This window comes from Oncorhynchus nerka, linkage group LG25 (assembly GCF_034236695.1).
Source record: "Oncorhynchus nerka isolate Pitt River linkage group LG25, Oner_Uvic_2.0, whole genome shotgun sequence".
NCBI classification, from domain to species: Eukaryota; Metazoa; Chordata; class Actinopteri; order Salmoniformes; family Salmonidae; genus Oncorhynchus; species Oncorhynchus nerka.
In genome coordinates this window covers 3,668,619-3,692,778 of record NC_088420.1, presented here as the reverse complement: position 1 = coordinate 3,692,778, position 24,160 = coordinate 3,668,619, and the positions used below count along the sequence as shown (strand labels likewise).

General features: G+C 45.9%; 1 protein-coding gene across 5 annotated transcripts in view; it reads left to right on the top strand.

The window, feature by feature from the left end:
• LOC115123150 (lipoma-preferred partner homolog) overlaps positions 1-24,160 on the top strand; it is a 462,733-nt gene that overhangs the window by 205,039 nt on the left and 233,534 nt on the right. For all 5 annotated transcript variants that reach the window (XM_065009483.1, XM_065009486.1, XM_065009484.1 and 2 more), the window contains 3 exons: positions 15,946-16,206; positions 16,693-16,849; positions 20,417-20,709. In XM_065009483.1, the coding sequence (XP_064865555.1) occupies positions 15,946-16,206; positions 16,693-16,849; positions 20,417-20,709 (711 nt within the window). The remainder of the gene's footprint in view (positions 1-15,945; positions 16,207-16,692; positions 16,850-20,416; positions 20,710-24,160) is intronic.

Sequence of the window (24,160 nt, the reverse complement as noted above, 5' to 3'; positions counted from 1 at the left end):
GGAGCAGGGTGGGAACAGCCTCATCATGACCCTAGGAGAGGAGGGGGGAGCAGGGTGGGAACAGCCTCATCATGACCCTAGGAGAGGAGGGGGAGCAGGGTGGGAACAGCCTCATCATGACCCTAGGAGAGGAGGGGGAGCAGGATGGGAACAGCCTCATCATGACCCTAGGAGAGGAGGGGGAGCAGGGTGGGAACAGCCTCATCATGACCCTAGGAGAGGAGGGGGAGCAGGGTGGGAACAGCCTCATCATGACCCTAGGAGAGGAGGGGGAGCAGGATGGGAACAGCCTCATCATGACCCTAGGAGAGGAGGGGAGCAGGGTGGGAACAGCCTCATCATGACCCTAGGAGAGGAGGGGGAGCAGGATGGGAACAGCCTCATCATGACCCTAGGAGAGGAGGGGGAGCAGGGTGAGAACAGCCTCATCATGACCCTAGGAGAGGAGGGGGAGCAGGGTGGGAACAGCCTCATCATGACCCTAGGAGAGGAGGGGGAGCAGGGTGGGAACAGCCTTATCATGACCCTAGGAGAGGAGGGGGAGCAGTGTAGTAACAGCCTCATCATGACCCTAGGAGAGGAGGGGGAGCAGGGTGGGAACAGCCTCATCATGACCCTAGGAGAGGAGGGGGAGCAGTGTAGTAACAGCCTCATCATGACCCTAGGAGAGGAGGGGGAGCAGTGTAGTAACAGCCTCATCATGACCCTAGAGCAGGGTGGGAACAGCCTCATCATGACCCTAGGAGAGGAGGGGGAGCAGCCTCATGACCCTAGGAGAGGAGGGGGAGCAGTGTAGTAACAGCCTCATCATGACCCTAGGAGAGGAGGGGGAGCAGGGTGGGAACAGCCTCATCATGACCCTAGGAGAGGAGGGGGAGCAGGGTGAGAACAGCCTCATAATGACCCTAGGAGAGGAGGGGGAGCAGGGTGGGAACAGCCTCATCATGACCCTAGGAGAGGAGGGGGAGCAGTGTAGTAACAGCCTCATCATGACCCTAGGAGAGGATGGGGGAGCAGGGTGGGAACAGCCTCATGACCCTAGAGGAGGGGGGAGCAGGGTGGTAACAGCCTCATCATGACCCTAGGAGAGGAGGGGGGAGCAGGGTGGGAACAGCCTCATCATGACCCTAGAGGAGGGGGGAGTGAGGTGGGAACAGCCTCATCATGACCCTTGGAGAGGAGAGAAGGGGGTGGAGGGAACAGCCAAGGTCATAGAGGAGTACAAGTCTAAAGCAAGATGGACACACACACACACACACAGACACACACACACACACACACACACACACACACACACACAATTGAGCTCTCAAAACTAAGAGACCTAAATGTAGTGCTCCTTCCTCGTGAAGAAGGGGTTTTCCCCAAGTAGGTTGTAAAAACCTACTCTCCTCTCAACTCCCCCTCTCCTCCCTCCTCCGTGATTTGAAATGCAAAGTTAACAGATTTCTCTTTCAGCCCCTAGCTCTCTATAGTCTCTCTTAATCTATTTTAATGTGTCAGAAAGCCTTTCTTGGGAGTCTCTGAGATATTTCACACTTAAGTTGTTTGCAAAGTCGCTCTGAATTAGAGTGGAGTGGAAACTTTTTGAGAGTGTGTGTGTGTGTACGTGTGTGTGTGTGTACGTGTGTGTGTGTGTGTGTACGTGTGTGTGTGTGTGTGTGTGTGTGTGTGTGTGTGTGTGTGTGTACACGTGTACACGTGTACGGGCGAGAGAGTGTGTGAGGAAGGGAGTACAGTTCTGTGTGATGCTTTATGTGTGTGTGTGTGTGTGTGTGTGTGTGTGTGTGTGTGTGTGTGTGTGTGCATGTCGTGTGCAAATGCTTTCGTGATGAGAGGCATTGTTTTCCATAGGAGCAGAAAAGGCTCCTGGGCACTTGCAGCCATCAAGGTCTCCTCCACCCCCTCCACCCTCCATCCCCCAAAAATATATTAGTCTCGGGGGCTTTACGAAAAAAATGTCCTCAAACACAATGTAGTAAACACAAAGTGCCATCTGCCTCAGTGGGGACGGACTGACATAGACACGGCTGACAGCCACATTCTCCAACGTTGACTAACATTAGACAGACATGGTGTAAAAACATCAATGGCCTGGCATCGCTATAGAATACCTGTCTAATACCTCTAGTAGTTGAATACCTGTCTAATCTCTCTAGTAGTTGAATACCTGTCTAATCCCTCTAGTAGTTGAATACCTGCCTAATCCCTCTAGTAGTTGAATACCTGTCTAATCCCTCTAGTAGTTGAATACCTGTCTAATACCTCTAGTAGTAGAATACCTGTCTAATCCCTCTAGTAGTTGAATACCTGTCTAATCCCTCTAGTAGTTGAATACCTGTCTAATCCCTCTAGTAGTTGAATACCTGTCTAATACCTCTAGTAGTTGAATACCTGTCTAATCCCTCTAGTAGTTGAATACCTGTCTAATACCTCTAGTAGTTGAATACCTGTCTAATCCCTCTAGTAGTTGAATACCTGTCTAATACCTCTAGTAGTTGAATACCTGTCTAATACCTCTAGTAGTTGAATACCTGTCTAATCCCTCTAGTAGTTGAATACCTGTCTAATACCTCTAGTAGTTGAATACCTGTCTAATCCCTCTAGTAGTTGAATACCTGTCTAATCCCTCTAGTAGTAGAATACCTGTCTAATCCCTCTAGTAGTTGAATACCTGTCTAATACCTCTAGTAGTTGAATACCTGTCTAATCCCTCTAGTAGTTGAATACCTGTCTAATACCTCTAGTAGTTGAATACCTGTCTAATCCCTCTAGTAGTTGAATACCTGTCTAATCCCTCTAGTAGTTGAATACCTGTCTAATACCTCTAGTAGTTGAATACCTGTCTAATCCCTCTAGTAGTTGAATACCTGTCTAATCCCTCTAGTAGTTGAATACCTGTCTAATCCCTCTAATCGTTGAATACCTGTCTAATCCCTCTAGTAGTTGAATACCTGTCTAATCCCTCTAGTAGTTGAATACCTGTCTAATCCCTCTAGTAGTTGAATACCTGTCTAATACCTCTAGTAGTTGAATACCTGTCTAATCCCTCTAGTAGTTGAATACCTGTCTAATACCTCTAGTAGTTGAATACCTGTCTAATCCCTCTAGTAGTTGAATACCTGTCTAATCCCTCTAGTAGTTGAATACCTGTCTAATACCTCTAGTAGTTGAATACCTGTCTAATCCCTCTAGTAGTTGAATACCTGTCTAATCCCTCTAGTAGTTGAATACCTGTCTAATCCCTCTAATCGTTGAATACCTGTCTAATCCCTCTAGTAGTTGAATACCTGTCTAATCCCTCTAGTAGTTAGTTGAATACCTGTCTAATCCCTCTAGTAGGTAGTTGAATACCTGTCTAATCCCTCTAGTAGGTAGTTGAATACCTGTCTAATCCCTCTAGTAGTTGAATACCTGTCTAATCCCTCTAGTAGTTAATTGAATACCTGTCTAATACCTCTAGTAGTTAGTTGAATACCTGTCTAATACCTCTAGTAGTTAGTTGAATACCTGTCTAATCCCCCTAGTAGTTGAATACCTGTCTAATACCTCTAGTAGTTGAATACCTGTCTAATCCCTCTAGTATTTGAATACCTGTCTAATACCTCTAGTAGTTGAATACCTGTCTAATCCCTCTAGTAGTTGAATACCTGTCTAATCCCTCTAGTAGTTGAATACCTGTCTAATACCTCTAGTAGTTGAATACCTGTCTAATCCCTCTAGTAGTTGAATACCTGTCTAATCCCTCTAGTAGTTGAATACCTGTCTAATCCCTCTAATCGTTGAATACCTGTCTAATCCCTCTAGTAGTTGAATACCTGTCTAATCCCTCTAGTAGTTAGTTGAATACCTGTCTAATCCCTCTAGTAGGTAGTTGAATACCTGTCTAATCCCTCTAGTAGGTAGTTGAATACCTGTCTAATCCCTCTAGTAGTTGAATACCTGTCTAATCCCTCTAGTAGTTGAATACCTGTCTAATCCCTCTAGTAGTTGAATACCTGTCTAATCCCTCTAGTAGTTAATTGAATACCTGTCTAATACCTCTAGTAGTTAGTTGAATACCTGTCTAATACCTCTAGTAGTTAGTTGAATACCTGTCTAATCCCTCTAGTAGTTAGTTGAATACCTGTCTAATCCCTCTAGTAGTTAGTTGAATACCTGTCTAATCCCCCTAGTAGTTAGTTGAATACCTGTCTAATCCTTGTAGTAGTTAGTTGAATACCTGTCTAATCCCTCTAGTAGTTAGTTGAATACCTGTCTAATCCCTCTAGTAGTTAGTTGAATACCTGTCTAATCCCTCTAGTAGTTAATTGAATACCTGTCTAATCCCTCTAGTAGTTAATTGAATACCTGTCTAATACCTCTAGTAGTTGAATACCTGTCTAATCCCTCTAGTAGTTAGTTGAATACCTGTCTAATCCCCCTAGTAGTTAGTTGAATACCTGTCTAATCCCTCTAGTAGTTGAATACCTTTCTAATCACCTCCGTCCGTGTTGCTGGTTAATATACCACCTCTATGTCTGTGTTGCTGGTTCATATACCACCTCTACGTCTGTGTTGCTGGTTCATATACCACCTCTATGTCTGTGTTGCTGGTTCATATACCACCTCTATGTCTGTGTTGCTGGTTAATATACCACCTCTATGTCTGTGTTGCTGGTTCATATACCACCTCTATGTCTGTGTTGCTGGTTCATATACCACCTCTATGTCTGTGTTGCTGGTTCATTTACCACCTCTATGTCTGTGTTGCTGGTTCATTTACCACCTCTATGTCTGTGTTGCTGGTTAATATACCTCTATGTATGTGTTGCTGGTTAATATACCTCCTCTATGTCTGTGTTGCTGGTTCATATTCCTCCTCTATGCCTGTGTTGCTGGTTCATATTCCTCCTCTATGTCTGTGTTGCTGGTTAATATACCTCCTCCATGCCTGTGTTGCTGGTTCATATTCCTCCTCTGTCTGTGTTGCTGGTTATTATACCACCTCTATGTCTGTGTTGCTGGTTAATATACCACCTCTATGTCCTCTTCTATGTCTGTGTTGCTGGTTCATATACCACCTCTATGTCCTCCTCTATGCCTGGGTTGCTGGTTAATATACCTCCTCTATGCCTGTGTTGCTGGTTAATATACCTCCTCTATGCCTGGGTTGCTGGTTAATATACCTCCTCTATGCCTGTGTTGCTGGTTAATATACCACCTCTATGTCCTCTTCTATGTCTGTGTTGCTGGTTAATATACCTCCTCTATGCCTGTGTTGCTGGTTCATATACCACCTCTATGTCCTCCTCTATGCCTGTGTTTCTGGTTCATATTCCTCCTCTATGTGTTGCTGGTTAATATACCACCTCTATGCCTGTGTTGCTGGTTCATATACCACCTCTGTCTGTGTTGCTGGTTAATATTCCTCCTCCATGTCTGTGTTGCTGGTTAATATACCTCCTCTATGTCTGTGTTGCTGGTTAATATACCACCTCTGTCTGTGTTGCTGGTTCATATACCACCTCTATGTCTGTGCTGCTGGTTAATATACCTCCTCTATGTCTGTGTTGCTGGTTAATATACATCCTCTATGTCCTCCTCTATGTCTGTGTTGCTGGTTAATATACCACCTCTATGTCTGTGTTGCTGGTTCATATACCACCTCTATGTCTGTGTTGCTGGTTAATATACCTCCTCTATGTCTGTGTTGCTGGTTCATATACCACCGCTGTCTGTGTTGCTGGTTCATATACCACCTCTATGTCTGTGTTGCTGGTTCATATACCTCCTCTATGTCTGTGTTGCTGGTTCATATATCTCCTCTATGTCTGTGTTGCTGGTTAATATACCACCTCTGTCTGTGTTGCTGGTTCATATACCACCTCTGTCTGTGTTGCTGGTTCATATACCACCTCTATGTCTGTGTTGCTGGTTCATATACCACCTCTGTCTGTGTTGCTGGTTCATATACCACCTCTATGTCTGTGTTGCTGGTTCATATACCACCTCTATGTCTGTGTTGCTGGTTCATATACCACCTCTATGTCTGTGTTGCTGGTTCATATACCACCTCTGTCTGTGTTGCTGGTTAATATACCTCCTCTATGTCTGTGTTGCTGGTTCATATACCACCTCTGTCTGTGTTGCTGGTTCATATACCACCTCTGTCTGTGTTGCTGGTTAATATACCTCCTCTATGCCTGTGTTGCTGGTTAATATACCTCCTCTATGTCTGTGTTGCTGGTTCATATACCACCTCTGTCTGTGTTGCTGGTTAATATACCTCCTCTATGCCTGTGTTGCTGGTTAATATACCTCCTCTATGTCTGTGTTGCTGGTTCATAAGTTGGACAGACAGTCCAGAGTTCTGATTGAGATAATATCATATTTATATCACTGTTTTTAGAGTCATATGGTGTCTGTGTTAGAGTGGTTTAGTGTGAGTGTTTCAACACATAAGTACAGCTGTGTTGTTTTTAGGTGTCATGGTTTAGTTCTTATTTATTCTCAATGGTCCTCTAGTCTAGGGGCTGATGCTCCATTCTCTCTCTCTCTCTCCCTCTCTCCCTCTCTCCCTCTCTCTCTCTCTCCCTCTCTCTCTCTCTCTCTCTCTCTCTCTCTCTCTCTCTCTCTCTCTCTCTCTCTCTCTCTATCTCTCTCCCTCTCTCCCTCTCTCTCTCTCTCTCTCTCTCTCTCTCTCTCTCTCTCTAGCACGCACGCACGCACGCACGCACACACACAGATGGCAACATTCGCGCAAATCTGAAAGTGTGAACCACTGCATTTAAACATGGCAAGGTGACTGGGAATATGGCAGAATATAGACAGAGCGGTCATTCCCTTCGCAAGCCAATCAAACAGGGAAAACGTCAGTATAGAGACAAAGTGGAGACGCAATTCAACGGCTCAGACACAAGACGTATGAGGCAGGTTCTACAAAGGGAAAACCAGCCACGTCGCGGACACCGACGTCTTGCTCCCAGACAAACTAAACACCTTCTTCTCCCGCTTTGAGGATAACACAGTGCCACTGACGCGACCCGCTACCAAGGACTGTGGGCTCTCCTTCTCCGTGGCCGACGTGAGTAAAACATTTAAACGTGTTAACCGTAGCAAGGCTGCCGGCCCAGACGGCATCCCCAGCCGCGTCCTCAGAGCATGACCAGACCAGCAGACTGGAGTGTTTACGGACATATTCAATCTCTCCCCTATCCCTGTCTGCTGTTCCCACATGCTTCAAGATCCCACTATTGTTCCTGTACCCAAGAAGGCAACTAAATATCCCTCACTTCTTATGTAGTGCTTTGAGAGACTAGTCAAGGACCATTTCACCTCCACCTTACCGGCCACCCTAGACCCACTTCAGTTTGAATACCACCCCAAATAGGTCCAACGACGCCATCACACTGCACACGGCCCTATCCCATCTGGACAAGAATAATACCTATGTAAGAATGCTGTTCATTGACTACATCTCAGCATTTAACACCATAGTACCCTCCGAACTCGCCATTAAGCTCGGGGCCCTAGGTCTCAACCCCGCCCTGTGCAATTGGGTCCTGGACTTCCTGACGGGTCGCCCCCAGGTGGTGAAGATAGGAAACATCGCCTCCACTTTTCTGATCCTCAACACTGGGGCCTCACAAGGGTGCGTGCTCAGCCCCCTCCCATACTTCTTGTTCACCCACAACTGCGTGGCCATGCACGCCTCCAACTCAATCATCAAGTTTGTAGATGACACCACAGTGTTAGGCGTGATTACTAACAGCGACGAGACAGCCTACAGGTAGGAGGTGAGGGCCCTCGGAGTGTGGTGTCAGGAAAATAACCTCACACCGACTTCAGGAAACAGCAGAGGGAGCACCCCCCTATCCAAATCGACGGGAGAGTAGTGCAGAAAGAAGGTGGAACGTTTTGAGTACAAGTCAGAGGGAGCACCCCCCTATCCACAAACTGAATTGGTCCACCCACACAGACAGTGTGGTGAAGAAGACAAAACAGCGCCTCTTCAACCTCAGGAGGCTGAAGAAAATGTGGCTTGTCACCTAAAACCCTCACAAACTTTTACAGATGCACAATTGAGAGCATCCTGTCGGGCTGTATCACCGCCTGGTACGGCAACTGCTCCGCCCACAACCTAAAGGCTCTCCAGAGGGTAGTGAGGTCTGCACAACGCATCACCGGGGGCAAACTACCTGCCCTCCAGGACACCTACACCACCCGATGTCACAGGAAGGCCATAAAGTAGTGAGGTCTGCACAACGCATCACCCCACTATCGTCCAGAAGGCGAGGTCAGTACAGGTGCATCAAAGCTGGGGTCGATAGACTGAAAAACAGCTTCTATCTCAAGGCAATCAGACTGTTAAATAGCCATCACTAACTCAGAGAGGCTGCTGCCCTAAATACACTTGACTTGAGATCATTGACCATTTTAATAAATGTATCACTAGTCACTTTAATAAGGCCACTTTAATATTGTTTACATACCCTACATTACTCATCTCATATGTATATACTGTATTCTATACCATCTACTGTATCTTAGTCTATGCATTACTCATCTCATATGTATATACTGTACTCGATACCTTATCTTAGTCTATGCCGCTGTGACATTGCTTATCCATGTTTTTAATATATTCTTAAGTCCTTAAGACTTACATTTGTGTGTATTGGGTAAACGTTGTGAATGTGTTGGATATTACTGCACCGTCGTAACTAGAAGCACAAGCATATCGCTACACTCGCATTAACATCGACTAAACACGTTGTACGTTGACCAATGAAACGTGATTTGATTTGACATTGAAAACATGTGACCGTCACTCGCTGTAATTTAACAAGTATCTCTCATCGTTCAGATAACATGTAAATCATTTCCACTGGAGAACAAACTCTTTTTCTGCAGATTGTATTCAGTTCCAAGTTTCATCACCTCATAAAACGATTGAATTTCTTCTCTTAATCTAAGTGCTGGAACATTCACCGTGACGATGTAATTATTTTGAGGTCTTCTATTTGCATTTTCCAGTTCTCTGCTAAGTCAATGTTAGGTTCTAAGGCCTTTAAAGATAAATTAATAATCTAGAGTATTTAAAAACCATGAAACATTTAAATTGACTAATTTCACTTCCTGAAGGGCTTTTTTTTCTCTCTCCGTACATCTGCAGACAGACACATTATTAAATAAACATCACTAGCACTAATCAGTGAAACAGAAATCAGGTTTGAGAGCATGATGTGTTTTCATGTGGTTGGTTCCTTTAGGGTCCTCCTCCTCTCCTCTATTCTCGCCTCCTCTTTTCCTCTCCTCTCTCTTCCCCCATCTCTTCCTCTCCCCTCTTCTCTCATCCCCTCATCCTTATCTTCTCCTCTCTTATTTTCTCTCTTCTCTCTTCTCTTTTCTCCTCCTCTTCTCTCCTCGCCTCTATCCTTCTTTCTACTCTAACTCTTTTCACCTCCTCTCCTCCTATCCTCCCCTCTCTCTTCTCTCTTCTCTTTTCACCTCCTCCCCCTCTCCTCATGTCTTCTTTACCTCCTCCTCTCCTCCCCTCTCTCTTCTCTCTTCTCTTTTCACCTCCTCCCCTCTCTCCTCATGTCTTCTTTACCTCCTCCTCTCCTCCCCTCTCTCTTCTCTCTTCTCTTTTCACCTCCTCCCCTCTCTCCTCATGTCTTCTTTACCTCCTCCTCTCCTCCCCTCTCTTCTCTCTTCTCTTTTCACCTCCTCCCCTCTCTCCTCATGTCTTCTTTACCTCCTCCTCTCCTCCCCTCTCTCTTCTCTCTTCTCTTTTCACCTCCTCCCCTCTCTCCTCATGTCTTCTTTACCTCCTCCTCTCCTCCCCTCTCTCTTCTCTCCTCTCCTCCCCTCTTTTCTCTCTTCTCCTCTCCTCTTTTCTCCTCTTCTCCTCTCTCCTCTCCCCTCGTCTCCTCTCTCCTCTCCTCTCCTCTCTCCTCTCTCCCCTCGTCTCCCCTCGTCTCCTCTCTCCTCTCCTCTCTCCTCTCCCCTCGTCTCCTCTCTCCTCTCCTCTTTTCTCCTCTCTCCTCTCCTCTCCTCCTCTCATCTGCTTGGCCTTTGCTCTTCAGATTATCTGGAGTTGAGTTGGGAGACTCTCAGTCGCATGTTATTAAAACATGTATCTCACTCCATGACACCAAACCTACTGTCTCTTATATGGATGCTGCTTCATATTTTCTGTGTTATATTAGTAATGGAATCCGTTTGTCCTTCATTATCGGAAACAATAATGTTCTTTAAAGAATCCCTCTGTTTACGATGGAACCGTGCGAGGAACAAAGACTGTTGCTAGTGTTACTCACCTTGACACAGTAGGAATAAAAGGTATCGTTATTGATTGTTATCGAGGTTCAACCTCTAATGCGTATTCGTTTCCCACCCACTTTCATTAGCAACATTGTGTATAGTTTTAATAAAACGCGTAAGAGTACATGTTACATACTGCTGTAACAATTAGTAATTGATTCCTTTTCCCACCCTTAAGGCGTCAGCCCTAATAGGATCAGTCAAGGTTAATGACAGATCTTTTTTAGGTCGTCTGACAGTCTGACACCGATAAGATAAAGGCTGGTTGTAGATGACACGGTTTAGTTGTGTGTGATGGGGCGCACTGTGTTACACAACATGGTGTCTGTACTGAAACACACATCACAACATGGTGTCTGTACTGAAACACACATCACAACATCATGTCTGTACTGAAACACACATCACAACATCACGTCTGTAGTGGTGTCTGTAGTGGTGTCTGTAGTGGTGTCTGTAGTGGTGTCTGTAGTGGTGTCTGTAGTGGTGTCTTTAGTGGTGTCTGTAGTGGTGTCTGTAGTGGTGTCTGTAGTGGTGTCTGTAGTGGTGTCTGTAGTGGTGTCTGTAGTGGTGTAGTATGTACTGAAACACATCACGTCTGTAGTGGTGTCTGTAGTGGTGTCTGTAGTGGTGTCTGTAGTGGTGTCTGTAGTGGTGTCTTTAGTGGTGTCTGTAGTGGTGTCTGTAGTGGTGTCTGTAGTGGTGTCTGTAGTGGTGTCTTTAGTGGTGTCTGTAGTGGTGTCTGTAGTGGTGTAGTATGTACTGAAACACATCACGTCTGTAGTGGTGTCTGTAGTGGTGTCTGTAGTGGTGTCTGTAGTGGTGTCTTTAGTGGTGTCTGTAGTGGTGTCTGTAGTGGGGTCTGTAGTGGTGTCTGTAGTGGTGTCTGTAGTGGTGTCTTTAGTGGTGTCTGTAGTGGTGTCTGTAGTGGTGTCTTTAGTGGTATCTGTAGTGGTGTCTGTAGTGGTGTCTGTAGTGGGGTCTGTAGTGGTGTCTGTAGTGGTGTAGTATGTACTGAAACACATCACGTCTGTAGTGGTGTCTGTAGTGGTGTCTGTAGTGGTGTCTGTAGTGGTGTCTTTAGTGGTGTCTGTAGTGGTGTCTGTAGTGGTGTCTGTAGTGGTGTCTGTAGTGGTGTCTTTAGTGGTGTCTGTAGTGGTGTCTGTAGTGGTGTCTGTAGTGGTGTAGTATGTACTGAAACACATCACGTCTGTAGTGGTGTCTTTAGTGGTGTCTGTAGTGGTGTCTGTAGTGGTGTCTGTAGTGGTGTCTGTAGTGGTGTCTGTAGTGGTGTAGTATGTACTGAAACACACATCACGTCTGTAGTGGTGTCTGTACTGGTGTCTGTAGTGGGGTCTGTAATGGTGTCTGTTGTGGTGTCTGTACTGGTGTCTGTAGTGGTGTCTGTAGTGGTGTCTGTAGTGGTGTCTGTAGTGGTGTCTGTAGTGGTGTCTGTACTGAAACACACATCATTTATGTCCTGTAAAGTCATTGTATCTTACATGTTAACTGCACTCATTATTTTTAACTGAATGATCCTTGGTAACCAAATCAAACCTTGTGTGGGGAAAAGGTCACCCAAAAGGTCACCCAAAAGGTCACCCAAAAACATAGAAAATGTACAAATGAATTCACTCTGAGTTGGACCAAGCTGTTCTGCTGAGACATTCTCTGTACAGTGTGGAACCACTGAGGACCTGCTGTCCTTACCTCTGTCCTAGTACCACACTGTTCCCTATATTATAGTGCACTACTTATGACCAGGGCACTGGTTTAAAGTAGTGCACTATATTATCACGACTCAGGATATGACCCAGACACAGGAGGCGGATAGTTTGATTCTCAGAATATTTATTATAACAAATGGTCAGGCAAAGGGCAGGTCGAGGGCAGGTCGAGGGTCAGGCAAAGGTCAGGCAAAGGGCAAGTCGAGGGTCAGGCAAAGGGCAGGTCGAGGGCAGGTCGAGGGTCAGGCAAAGGTCAGGCAAAGGGCAAGTCGAGGGTCAGGCAAAGGGCAGGTCGAGGGCAGGTCGAGGCTCGTAATCCAAGGGCAGAGTCAATCAGGGACAGAATGGCAGGCGGGCTCAGGGTCAGGACAGGCAGAAAGGTCAAAACCGGGAAACACGCTGGTAAGACCTGACAAAACGAAACGAACTGGTAACACACTGGTAAGACCTGACAAAACGAGACGAACTGGTAAGACCTGACAAAACGAGACGAACTGGTAACACACTGGAAACACGCAGTTGCAAATGAGAACTTGTTCTCAACTAGCCCACCTGGTTAAATAAAGGTGAAATAAAGGTCAAATAAAATGTTTAAAAAACAGGTGTAAATAGACACCTGGTGGGGGAGGAGACCCCTGGTGGGGGGAGGAGACCCCTGGTGGGGGAGGAGACCTTTGGTGGGGGAGGAGACCCTGGTGGGGGAAGGAGACCCTGGTGGGGGAGGAGACCCTGGTGGAGGGAGGAGACACCTGGTGGTGGAAGGAGACACCTGGTGGGGGAATGGTGGGGGAAGGAGACCCCTGGTGGGGGAGGAGACCCCTGGTGGGGGAAGGAGACACCTGGTGGGGGAGGAGACCCCTGGTGGGGGGAAGAGAACCCTGGTGTTGGAAGGAGACCCCTGGTGGGGGGAGGAGACCCCTGGTGTGGGGAAGAGAACCCTGGTGGGGGAAGGAGACCCCTGGTGGGGGGAGGAGACCCCTGGTGGGGGGAGGAGACACCTGGTGGGGGGAGGAGACAAGAACAAGACAGGTGAAACACCTGGTGGGGGGTGGAGACAAGAACATGACAGGTGAATCAGGTTGGGACGTTATATACAGAGTAGGATGCCATTTGAGTCACATACATTCTCTGTCCTGCATCGAGCCAGTGAGGAACTCCTGTCATATTTCAGAGATCAATAGTTTTCCCGTAGTGGCCTCTTCCCTCCCTCAGTCCTGGCCTGAGATCACCAATCCAACACATCTTTAATTCACTAACTGAGAGGCATTGAACCACAACGTACCAGTGTCACAAGCCTGAGAGGTTCACTGTTACCCTGCAAGCACACCTGTAGCCATTCACTATTAAACACTGTGAATCTGAATCTGACACACACATCTCCTGTGTGGGGAAAGAAGTCACCCCCCAAAAATATAGAAATTGGACACGTCAATGGTGAGATATCGCTCAGCATTGAGCTACTGAGAAACTCGTTTCCTGTTACTGAGAGTCCAGTTGTTTCCTCTTCCACCAGGGATCACTGGGACAACATATCTCTAGGATTTACCACCATCCTCACCCCAGCCAGCTACAGTCAGCACCATTTTCCTCTTGCACTGCCAACGTACTGTCATGGCGTCCTCCACCCAACAATTGATCCCCTCCCTCCCTCCCTGCTAGCTTTATTACCCTTAGTTTATGTCTGGGGGAATTGGGCCAGGGTAGTGAGGGCTTTTGCTGTCCAGGGTTTGAGTCCCAAATGGCACCCTTTTCCCTAAGTAGTTCACCTTACAGGCACTATATAGGGAAAAGGGTGCCATGTGGGAGTCAGACTGAGGTAGCCTGGAGATCGATATAGAGGAAGCAGGCTGGGTAGTTTGCCCAGAGATTGATATGGAGGAAAGAAGCAGGCTGGGTAGTTAGTCTGGAGATCGATATGGAGGAAGCAGGCTGGGTAGTTAGTCTGGAGATCGATATAGAGGTAGCAGGCTGGGTAGTTAGTCTGGAGATCGATATGGAGGAAGCAGGCTGGGTAGTTAGTCTGGAGATCGATATAGAGGAAGCAGGCTGGGTAGTTAGTCTGGAGATCGATATAGAGGAAGCAGGCTGGGTAGTTAGTCTGGAGATCGATATAGAGGAAGCAGGCTGGGTAGTTAGTCTGGAGATCGATATAGAGGAAGCAGGCTGGGTAGTTAGTCTGGAGATCGATATTGAGGTAGCAGGCTGGGTAGTTAGTCTGGAGATCGATATAGAGGAAGCAGGCTGGGTAGTTTGCCCAGAGATTGATATGGAGGAAAGAAGCAGGCTGGGTAGTTAGTCTGGAGATCGATATAGAGGAAGCAGGCTGGGTAGTTAGTCTGGAGATCGATATGGAGGAAGCAGGCTGGGTAGTTAGTCTGGAGATCGATATAGAGGAAGCAGGCTGGGTAGTTAGTCTGGAGATCGATATAGAGGAAGCAGGCTGGGTAGTTAGTCTGGAGATCGATATAGAGGAAGCAGGCTGGGTAGTTAGTCTGGAGATCGATATGGAAGAAGCAGGCTGGGTAGTTAGTCTGGAGATCGATATAGAGGAAGCAGGCTGGGTAGTTAGTCTGGAGATCGATATGGAGGAAGCAGGCTGGGTAGTTAGTCTGGAGATCGATATGGAAGAAGCAGGCTGGGTAGTTGGCCATCAGCCCAGGCTGGGTAGTTTGTCCAGAGATTGATATGGAGGAAGCAGGCTGGGTAGTTAGTCTGGAGATCGATATGGAAGAGGCAGGCTGGGTAGTTAGTCTGGAGATCGATATAGAGGAAGCAGGCTGGGTAGTTAGTCTGGAGCTCGATATGGAGGAAGCAGGCTGGGTAGTTAGTCTGGAGATCGATATAGAGGAAGCAGGCTGGGTAGTTAGTCTGGAGATCGATATAGAGGTAGCAGGCTGGGTAGTTAGTCTGGAGATCGATATAGAGGAAGCAGGCTGGGTAGTTTGCCCAGAGATTGATATGGAGGAAAGAAGCAGGCTGGGTAGTTAGTCTGGAGATCGATATAGAGGAAGCAGGCTGGGTAGTTAGTCTGGAGATCGATATGGAGGAAGCAGGCTGGGTAGTTAGTCTGGAGATCGATATAGAGGAAGCAGGCTGGGTAGTTAGTCTGGAGATCGATATAGAGGAAGCAGGCTGGGTAGTTAGTCTGGAGATCGATATAGAGGAAGCAGGCTGGGTAGTTAGTCTGGAGATCGATATGGAAGAAGCAGGCTGGGTAGTTAGTCTGGAGATCGATATAGAGGAAGCAGGCTGGGTAGTTAGTCTGGAGATCGATATAGAGGAAGCAGGCTGGGTAGTTAGTCTGGAGATCGATATGGAGGAAGCAGGCTGGGTAGTTAGTCTGGAGATCGATATAGAGGAAGCAGGCTGGGTAGTTAGTCTGGAGATCGATATAGAGGAAGCAGGCTGGGTAGTTAGTCTGGAGATCGATATAGAGGAAGCAGGCTGGGTAGTTAGTCTGGAGATCGATATGGAAGAAGCAGGCTGGGTAGTTAGTCTGGAGATCGATATAGAGGAAGCAGGCTGGGTAGTTAGTCTGGAGATCGATATGGAAGAAGCAGGCTGGGTAGTTGGCCATCAGCCCAGGCTGGGTAGTTTGTCCAGAGATTGATATGGAGGAAGCAGGCTGGGTAGTTAGTCTGGAGATCGATATGGAAGAGGCAGGCTGGGTAGTTAGTCTGTAGATTGATAGCCTGCTTCCTCTATATCAATCTCCAGACTAACTACCCAGCCTGCTTCCTCTATATTAGCCATCAGCCCAGGCTGGGTAGTTAGTCTGGAGATTGATATGGAAGAAACAGGCTAACTACCCAGCCTGCTTCCTAACTTCATTTGAGCAGCAGGCACACTCGGTGTTCGGCAGAGGATTAAAGGAAAGGGTATTTGATTTAAAAATCGTTCTATTTTACAGAACTCTGGAACTCTGACCAGTCCCAACGCTCCGGTGACAGGGTACAAACGTATGGTCATCCCCACCCAGCCTCCTCTGACGGCCACCAAGAAGTCCTCTCCCAAGGCCGGGGCCCCAGGCGGAACACTGCCCCGGCCCCAAGCGGAGAACTCCTCCTCAGCCTCCATACTGGCCAGGCCCCAGTTCCAGACGGCCCCCCAGCCAGTCCCAGCCTCCTACGCCACAGCCTCCACCCCCAGCCAGCCCACCTTCAACGTTCAGGTGTCAATCAATCATTTTAATTAATCAATCTATCGATCTGTCTTTATTGTCCCACATTTTTTGTCTCATTGCTATAAGATCAATAGCAAACAGATCACTTGCAGTCATTGCTATCAAGTCCTTGATCCTATCCTACTGCCATTTTATCTTTGGGCACTGCACTGCAGCTGAGTGTCTCACAGAGCCCTTTAAGCTCAGTGGAGTCTCTCACAGAGCCCTTTAAGCTCAGTGGAGTCTCTCACAGAGCCCTTTAAGCTCAGTGGAGTCTCTCACAGAGCCCTTTAAGGTCAGTGGAGTCTCTCACAGAGCCCTTTAAGCTGAGCTGTGTGTCTCACAGAGCCCTTCAAGCTGAGCTGTGTGTTTCACAGAGCCCTTCAAGCTGAGTGGAGTCTCTCACAGAGCCCTTCAAGCTGAGTGGAGTCTCTCACAGAGGTTGGGAAACAGGAAAAATTGAAAAACTCTCAGTAATCTTCTTCTTTTCCCCAGGTGAGGTCTGCACAGCCCGGGCCCCAGCACCAGTCCCCTGGGCCCCCCCAGCAGTTTTCCCAGCAGCCCAACAGGAGCCCGGTCCAGTACATGGCTGCCCAGCCCAGGGGCCCTGATTTTGCCTATGGGCCTCCCCAGCCAGGCTTCGCTCCTCAAGGTGACTAGCCTACCAGACATCAGGGTTTAATTAGAACTTCACATTAAATTATTGAATTCATGAAGTAGAGAATTTAGATTGAATCCAATTCTTATTTTAACATTCTTAAAGTTATTGAATTGGAATTAGACTGTTTGATTTGGAATTGAATTGGAATTAGACTGTTTGATTTGGAATTGAATTGGAATTAGACTGTTTGATTTGGAATTGAATTGGAATTAGACTGTTTGATTTGGAATTGAATTGGAATTAGACTGTTTGATTTGGAATTGAATTGGAATTAGACTGTTTGATTTGGAATTGAATTGGAATTAGACTGTTTGATTTGGAATTGAATTGGAATTAGACTGTTTGATTTGGAATTGATTTGGAATTAGACTGTTTGATTTGGAATTGAATTGGAATTAGACTGTTTGATTTGGAATTGAATTGGAATTAGACTGTTTGATTTGGAATTGAATTGGAATTAGACTGTTTGATTTGGAATTGAATTGGAATTAGACTGTTTGATTTGGAATTGAATTGGAATTAGACTGTTTGATTTGGAATTGAATTGGAATTAGACTGTTTGATTTGGAATTGAATTGGAATTAGACTGTTTGATTTGGAATTGAATTGGAATTAGACTGTTTGATTTGGAATTGAATTGGAATTGTAAAAAAAAAGAAGATTTTCCACTTAATGGATTAGTTTTTAGTCATTTCATCTAGTTCTATATGTCCAGTATAGCTAGGCTGTTTGAACAGTAGCATGATTCAGGGGTTTTCAAACTGGGGGCCGTGGCCCTGCAGGGGGTCCGCAGATCAAATCAAATGTATTTATATAGCCCTTCTTACATCAGCTGATGTCTCAAAGTGCTGTACAGAAACCCAGACCTAAAACCCCAAAACAGCAAGCAATGCAGGTGTAGAAGCACAGTTTTATATTTTATTATTTTAGAAAACTATTTGGGGGGAATATCGCGAGCTGCAACAGAATATCATTTTCAAACGAATACCATTTTTATGTCTCTGCATCCAGTATTTAACCTTTATTTAACTAGGCAAGTCAGTTAAGAACAAATTCTTATTTTACAATGACGGCCTAGGAACAGTGGGTTAACTGCCTTGTTCAGGGGCAGAACAACAGATTTTTACGACAGAACCTTGACAGAACCTTGTCAGCTCGTGGATTTGATCTTGCAACCTTTCGGTTACTAGTCCAATTCTCTAACCGCTAGGCTACCCTGCCGCCCCAGAGAAAGGTAGAGGTAGTTTCACGGGCAATTGCTAACTAGCGTTAGCTCAATTACCAGAAGTCTACAGGAACAGTTAGTGAGTGGATACATTTCTCTACTTTTTCCATACTGGTCCCCGCTGGGAATTGAACCCACAACACTGGCATTGCAAGCACCATACTCTACCAACTGAGGAGGTCTCTACCAACTGAGGAGGTCTCTACCAACTGAGACGGTCTCTACCAACTGAAGCGGTCTCTACCAACTGAGGCTGTCTCTACCAACTGAGGCTGTCTCTACCAACTGAGGCTGTCTCTACCAACTGAGGAGGTCTCTACCAACTGAGAAGGTCTCTACCAACTGAGACGGTCTCCACCAACTGAGACGGTCTCTACCAACTGAGACGGTCTCTACCAACTGAGGCGGTCTCTACCAACTGAGACGGTCTCTACCAACTGAGGCGGTCTCTACCAACTGAGGCGGTCTCTACCAACTGAGGCGGTCTCTACCAACTGAGGCAGTCTCTACCAACCGAGGCAGTCTCTACCAACCGAGGCGGTCTCTACCAACTGAGGCAGTCTCTACCAACCAAGGTAGTCTCTACCAACCGAGGAGGTCTCTACCAACCGAGGCGGTCTCTACCAACCGAGGCGGTCTCTACCAACCGAGGAGGTCTCTACCAACTGAAGCGGTCTCTACCAACTGAGGCGGTCTCTACCAACCGAGGAGGTCTCTACCAACTGAGGCAGTCTCTACCAACTGAGGTAGTCTCTACCAACTGAGTCGGTCTCTACCAACTGAGGCTGTCTCTACCAACTGAGGAGGTCTCTACCAACTGAGACGGTCTCTACCAACTGAGACGGTCTCTACCAACTGAGACGGTCTCTATCAACTGAGGAGGTCTCTACCAACTGAGGAGGTCTCTACCAACTGAGGCGGTCTCTACCAACTGAGACGGTCTCTACCAACTGAGGCGGTCTCTACCAACTGAGACGGTCTCTACCAACTGAGGCGGTCTCTACCAACTGAGGCGGTCTCTACCAACTGAGACGGTCTCTACCAACTGAGCCACACGGGAACATCAAAACACATAAAAAATGAACAGTAAACATTTCACTCACAAATGTAAAAAAATAAAAATTAGGGGGACATTTCGAATGTCATTATGTCTATATACAGTGTTATAACAATGTGCAAATAGTTAAAGTACAAAAGGGAAAATAAATAAACATAAATATGGGTTTTATTTACAATGGTGTTTGTTCTTCACTGGTTGCCCTTTTCTGGTGGCAACACGTCACACATCTTGCTGCTGTGACGGAACACTGTGATGTCACACTGTGATGTGGTATTTCAGAATTGAAAGACTGACCTGGAATTTGTATTTAATCAAATGGAATTGACAGGGAGAGGGAATTGAATTTGAATTGAATTTGTGGAATTAACCCCAACATTAAAACACTCCGGGTGCAATTCTAACCTGTCCCATGGCATGTGAAATGATAACCTGTTAGGAACCATTAAAACATTTAAAAAGACCGGGTAGCAAAGACACTGTGAAAGCAAGGATACTGTGAAAGCAAAGGCACTGTGAAAGCAAAGGCACTGTGAAAGCAAAGGCACTGTGAAAGCAAAGGCACTGTGAAAGCATAAGGCACTGTGAAAGCAAAGGCACTGTGAAAGCAAAGATACTGTGAAAGAAAAGGCACTGTGAAAGCATAAGGCACTGTGAAAGCATAAGGCACTGTGAAAGAAAAGGCACTGTGAAAGCAAAGGCACTGTGAAAGCAAAGGCACTGTGAAAGCATAAGGCACTGTGAAAGCAAAGGCACTGTGAAAGCATAAGGCACTGTGAAAGCAAAGGCACTGTGAAAGCAAAGGCACTGTGAAAGCAAAGGCACTGTGAAAGCAAAGGCACTGTGAAAGCATAAGGCACTGTGAAAGCAAAGGCACTGTGAAAGCATAAGGCACTGTGAAAGCAAAGGCACTGTGAAAGCATAAGGCACTGTGAAAGCATAAGGCACTGTGAAAGCATAAGGCACTGTGAAAGCATAAGGCACTGTGAAAGCATAAGGCACTGTGAAAGCATAAGGCACTGTGAAAGCATAAGGCACTGTGAAAGCAAAGGCACTGTGAAAGCATAAGGCACTGTGAAAGCATAAGGCACTGTGAAAGCATAAGGCACTGTGAAAGCAAAGGCACTGTGAAATGACAGATATCGTGTAATTATTGTATTTTTTTCAATACGTTGGTATCATGTACAAGTCATTATTGTAAAAGAGAATATGTTCTCAATGACTTTCCTGGTAAAAAAAAAAAAAGGCACAATAATTGAATGTACATTTGTGGCAGGCTACCCAGGGCAGGCCTACCCGGGAGCAGGAGGGTACGGGGGAGAACCAGGAGGCTACGGGGGAGAACCAGGAGGGTACGGGGGAGAACCAGGAGGCTACGGGGGAGAACCAGGAGGCTACGGGGGAGAACCAGGAGGGTACGGGGGAGAACCAGGGAACACCTGGAGACCCCAGACTAGCTATACTGCTGCTCCTACCCAGCAGGGCTTCCCACAACCTGTCCCTAAGAAGACCTACATCACTGACCCTCCTGCCAGCCTGGCGCCTCCTGTACACCTCGCCCCACAGAGGGTAAGAACTGACCTTACACAACTACACACTGACCCTACACAACTACACAACTACACACTGACCCTACACAACTACACACTGACCCTACACAACTACACAACTACACACTGACCCTACACAACTACACAACTACACACTGACACTACACAACTACACACTGACCCAACACAACTACATACTGACCCTACACAACTACATACTGACCCTACACAACTACACACTGACCCGACACATCTATACAACTACACACTGACCCAACACAACTACACAACTACACACTGACCCTACACAACTACACACTGACCCGACACAACTACACAACTACACACTGACCCGACACAACTACACACTGACCCAACACATCTACACAACTACACACTGACCCGATACAACTACACACTGACCCTACACAACTACACACTGACCCAACACAACTACACACTGACCCTACACAACTACACACTGACCCTACACAACTACACACTGACCCTACACAACTACACACTGACCCTACACAACTACACACTGACCCAACACAACTACACACTGACCCTACACAACTACACACTGACCCAACACAACTACACACTGACCCTACACAACTACACACTGACCCTACACAACTACACACTGACCCAACACAACTACACACTGACCCTACACAACTACACACCGACCCAACACAACTACACACTGACCCTACACAACTACACACTGACCCTACACAACTACACACTGACCCTACACAACTACACACTGACCCTACACAACTACACACGGACCCTACACAACTACACACTGACCCTACACAACGACACACTGACCCTACACAACTACACACTGACCCTACACAACTACACACTGACCCTACACAACTACACACTGACCCTACACAACTACACACTGACCTTACACAACTACACACTGACCCTACACAACTACACAACTACACACTGACCCTACACAACTACACACTGACCCTACACAACTACACAACTACACACTGACCCGATACAACTACACACTGACCCTACACAACTACACACTGACCCAACACACCTAGCCCTGCATAATAACTGATGGAAATATAGTTATCCCATTAGCCAAAGGCTAGTACTTTTCTGACATGGCTAGAAATTATGCATAGAACATGGCTTGTAGAATGTCACCAGGGCTTGTAGAACATTACCAGGGCTTGTATAATGTCACCAGGGCTTGTAGAACATTACCAGGGCTTGTAGAACATTACCAGGGCTTGTAGAATGTCACCAGGGCTTGTAGAACATTACCAGGGCTTGTAGAATGTCACCAGGGCTTGTAGAATGTCACCAGGGCTTGTAGAACATTACCAGGGCTTGTAGAACATTACCAGGGCTTGTAGAATGTCACCAGGGCTTGTAGAATGTCACCAGGGCTTGTAGAATGTCACCAGGGCGTGTAGAACATTACCAGGGCTTGTAGAACATTACCAGGGCTTGTAGAACATTACCAGGGCTTGTAGAATGTCACCAGGGCTTGTAGAATGTCACCAGGGCTTGTAGAATGTCACCAGGGCTTGTAGAACATTACCAGGGCTTGTAGAACATTACCAGGGCTTGTAGAATGTCACCAGGGCTTGTAGAATGTCACCAGGGCTTGTAGAACGTCACCAGGGCTTGTAGAACGTCACCAGGGCTTGTAGAACATTACCAGGGCTTGTAGAACATTACCAGGGCTTGTAGAACATTACCAGGGCTTGTAGAATGTCACCAGGGCTTGTAGAATGTCACCAGGGCTTGTAGAATGTCACCAGGGCTTGTAGAACGTCACCAGGGCTTGTAGAACGTCACCAGGGCTTGTAGAACATTACCAGGGCTTGTAGAACATTACCAGGGCTTGTAGAACATTACCAGGGCTTGTAGAATGTCACCAGGGCTTGTAGAATGTCACCAGGGCTTTTAGAAATGGTGGTATACTAGCTTGGCTAGTGTCCAAAATCCAAAGTCCCACAATGTCCTGCTCTACCAACACAACATTACTCATAATTGGAGGAATGATATTTATATATTTTTATATTTACAATATATACTGTATCACTACTGGGGTCTCTAAGCAATTCATCAACTGATAAACAGGAGTTATACTGTATCACTACTGGGGTCTCTAAGCAATTCATCAACTGATAAACAGGAGTTATACTGTATCACTACTGGGGTCTCTAAGCAATTCATCAACTGATAAACAGGAGTTATACTGTATCACTACTGGGGTCTCTAAGCAATTCATCAACTGATAAACAGGAGTTATACTGTATCACTACTGGGGTCTCTAAGCAATTCATCAACTGATAAACAGGAGTTATACTGTATCACTACTGGGGTCTCTAAGCAATTCATCAACTGATAAACAGGAGTTATACTGTATCACTACTGGGGTCTCTAAGCAATTCATCAACTGATAAACAGCTTCTATCTCAAGGCCATCAGACTGTTAAACAGCCACCATTGAGTGGCTGCTGCCAACACACTGTCATTAACACTGACCCAACTCCAGTCACTTTAATAATGGGAATTGATGGGAAATGATGTAAATATATCACTAGCCACTTTAAACAATGCTACCTTATATAATGTTACTTACCCTACATTATTCATCTCATATGCATACGTATATACTGTACTCTACATCATTGACTGCATCCTTATGTAATACATGTTTCACTAGCCACTTTAACTATGCCACTTTGTTTACTTTGTCTACATACTCATCTCATATGTATATACTGTACTCGATACCATCTACTGTTTGCTGCTCTGTACCATCACTCACTCATATATCCTTATGTACATATTCTTTATCTTCTTACACTGTGTATAAGACAGTAGTTTTAGAATTGTTAGTTAGATTACTGTTGGTTATCACTGCATTGTCGGAACTAGAAGCACAAGCATTTCGCTACACTCGCATTAACATCTGCTAACCATGTGTATGTGACAAATAAAATTTGATTTGATTTGATTTGATTTGATTTATACTGTATCACTACTGGGGTCTCTAAGCAATTCATCAACTGATAAACAGGAGTTATACTGGTTTAACTAGTTAACAGGAGTTATAATGGTTTAACTAGTTAACAGGAGTTATACTGTATCACTACTGGGGTCTCTAAGCAATTCATCAACTGATAAACAGGAGTTATACTGGTTTAACTAGTTAACATGAGTTATAATGGTTTAACTAGTTAACAGGAGTTATACTGTATCACTACTGGGGTCTCTAAGCAATTCATCAACTGATAAACAGGAGTTATACTGGTTTAACTAGTTAACAGGAGTTATAATGGTTTAACTAGTTAACATGGGTTATGCTGGTTTAACTAGTTAACATGAGTTATAATGGTTTAACTAGTTAACATGGGTTATAATGGTTTAACTAGTTAACATGAGTTATAATGGTTTAACTAGTTAACAGG